Below are 2396 nucleotides of genomic sequence, written 5' to 3'. Positions count from 1 at the left end.
TTTTTTTGACTTATGTGCAAACATGAGAAGTATATAATTCTTTATCCTATTTTTAAAATATAATCTAATTTTTAAATTTTTTTATCATATTATGTAGGGACTTAAAGTTCAACATATCAATACTTGATGAAAAATACCTGTTTCATCATATGCCTAAGATGTGTGATATTCAGACAGACAGTGAGGTTACACTTAATAGCCTAAGTTGTTTGATAATTACAATAAGCTTGTCTTCTGGATGGTTAACAACCTAAGTTTGCAGACCAAAATTAGTGAAAAAGGAGGGCTGCACGGGAAGCCAACAGTTTGGCCGTAACCTTCTAAGGTTAATTAAGACTTAGGACAAATGAGAACTTGTACTGTAACGTTATGTAACTTGGTAGTGTCCCAAATTTTCTGATCAAGGAGATTATGGCACCAAAGAGGAAAGTGATTGATGATGTAGAGTGTGCCTAAGGTGAGTCACATGGAGAGAAAACATTCTCTCAGGCTTTCACATAGAGCACATTGGCCAAGCAATGGCCGTGACTCATCCCCATGGCTGACAGTGATAAAGGTTCTACAATCTGAGGTACAGGATCTCAGGATAAATCCTAAGGGGATTTCACTGACCTTATCAGACCCAAAAGCTACAACTCTTGTTGAATAGGTCCTTCTTTACCTTGGTTTTAACCATCTAGTAGAAAAGTATGAAGATGAAATATAGGAAGTAAAGCCATGCTGTTATGTTGAGCTTTGGGGGACTCAGGTCAAAAATTTCTGACATTTCCATTTAAGCAGAAGGCCTAATGCTATTATGAGCTACTGGACTCTTTTAGAATATTTTATGAGTTTGTACACCTATAATATTCAAATAACGGAACTTAACAAAAAAAGGGTATACAGATGAATGTCCATTTTGTATCTGTGCATTCAAAGTGGTTAGGATAGATATATAGTTACATTCTCTTAATGAATAGAATGATTTGTTCTAGTGGTGTTTGTAAATAGGATCTCAAGTCTGCATCTTGTACATCAATCAACCACTAAGAAGAATGTATGCAGTGTGTTAATTATTGAAACTGTCCTAGCGATTTGATTTGAAACTGTCTCATTGCTGTTTGTTTTTCAATAAAATGATGAAAAAAACCCTTTGAAATCCAAAGTAAATAAAAAAATAAAGCACAGTTCATCATAGCTAAAAAAAAAAAAATTACTGCAGAAAATGATGAGTGGAATAAATCTACCTTCCAAGATCTGAACTCCAGTTAAGGTTCATTGTCACCTTAATTGTTTTAAATCGTGATGTAATTCTGCAGCATGTTCTTTATCTGATGCATTCCTGTAACATGCCCAGCTGCTCAGTGAGTACCTCCTAAATACCTTTGTACCATGTGGAACACTAGCCTTAAAAACTTGAAGGGAACGGCTTTCTGTATTCATCGCTGAAGTAGCAATTAATAAAGGTTCCTAAGTAAGCAGAACTTCCACTCACTTGCCCTTAGAATTTGTGAGGCATTTAGAAAAGACATGGCAGAAATATCTGAATATATAATTGCTAAGTATTATAAATGTGGAGCACATTTGGAAAATACAGTGTCAGGCCACTTTACTCAAAACCACTATGGACCTTGAAAAGTAAATTTTTGTTCAATTCTTTTTCACTTCTCTTTTTATCTCTCTCTCTTTTTTTTTTGAAAACAGCTGCAGCCGGTGGACAGTAACTTTTTGAGTCTCCCAGAGGACCAGAAGTCCTCCTTCCCTTCCTCTTCTAAAGTGATGACCCATGTGAAGTTCCAGAGAACCAGCTTTGGGGAACAGCTGCTCTGTAGCACTCTGGATGGCATCCCGGATGTGTTCATCAATGAAGGCTGCCTCAGTCCTCCCCGGGCAAGAAAGATCTCCATGTTACTCTAAATTAAAGATTTGTTCTTGCACTGTCATGTTCTCTGTCCTATTTCCCTGACACTTTTCCTAACAAGTTGAGCTTAAAAGTGATTAGGATACAGTAATATATGATAATGGATACAATCGATGAATTAATTTAAAAATTACTTTCATTCCTTATGTTTGTTTTATTTTACTTTTCTTGGATTGAGAGTAGGAACATATTACCTGTTTCTATCTATATTTAGAAATATTTACATGAAATACTCAATGTAATCATTCATTAACTCATTATTTATTTTTCTACCTGTGTCCCCACTCAGGGCTCCCACAAATATATATCTAAGACATTTTCATTTGCCACTGGGTTCATTATGCAAAAGAATAGACTTTTAAAATAAAAAAAATCTTATGAGAGTTAGAAGCATGCTAAGTGCTGGGTAAAAGACTTTTGTGGGAGGACATGGATCTTAAAGTACTGGAGTTTATAAAAGAAGAAAAAAAGACACCCTGACTGCTGTCCCATTGCA

General features: G+C 35.4%; 1 protein-coding gene across 1 annotated transcript in view; it reads left to right on the top strand.

Moving 5' to 3' along the window:
- Tmc1 (transmembrane channel like 1) overlaps positions 1–1896 on the top strand; it is a 106487-nt gene extending 104591 nt beyond the window's left edge. Inside the window, exon 18 of the mRNA XM_023721928.1 lies at positions 1684–1896. Coding sequence (XP_023577696.1) covers positions 1684–1896 — 213 coding nt within the window. The remainder of the gene's footprint in view (positions 1–1683) is intronic.
- Positions 1897–2396: the final 500 nt, after the last annotated feature.

Source organism: Octodon degus, unplaced genomic scaffold (genome assembly GCF_000260255.1).
Source record: "Octodon degus isolate 3935 unplaced genomic scaffold, OctDeg1.0 scaffold00087, whole genome shotgun sequence".
NCBI lineage: Eukaryota > Metazoa > Chordata > Mammalia > Rodentia > Octodontidae > Octodon > Octodon degus.
This window is presented reverse-complemented; position numbering and strand designations above follow the sequence as displayed.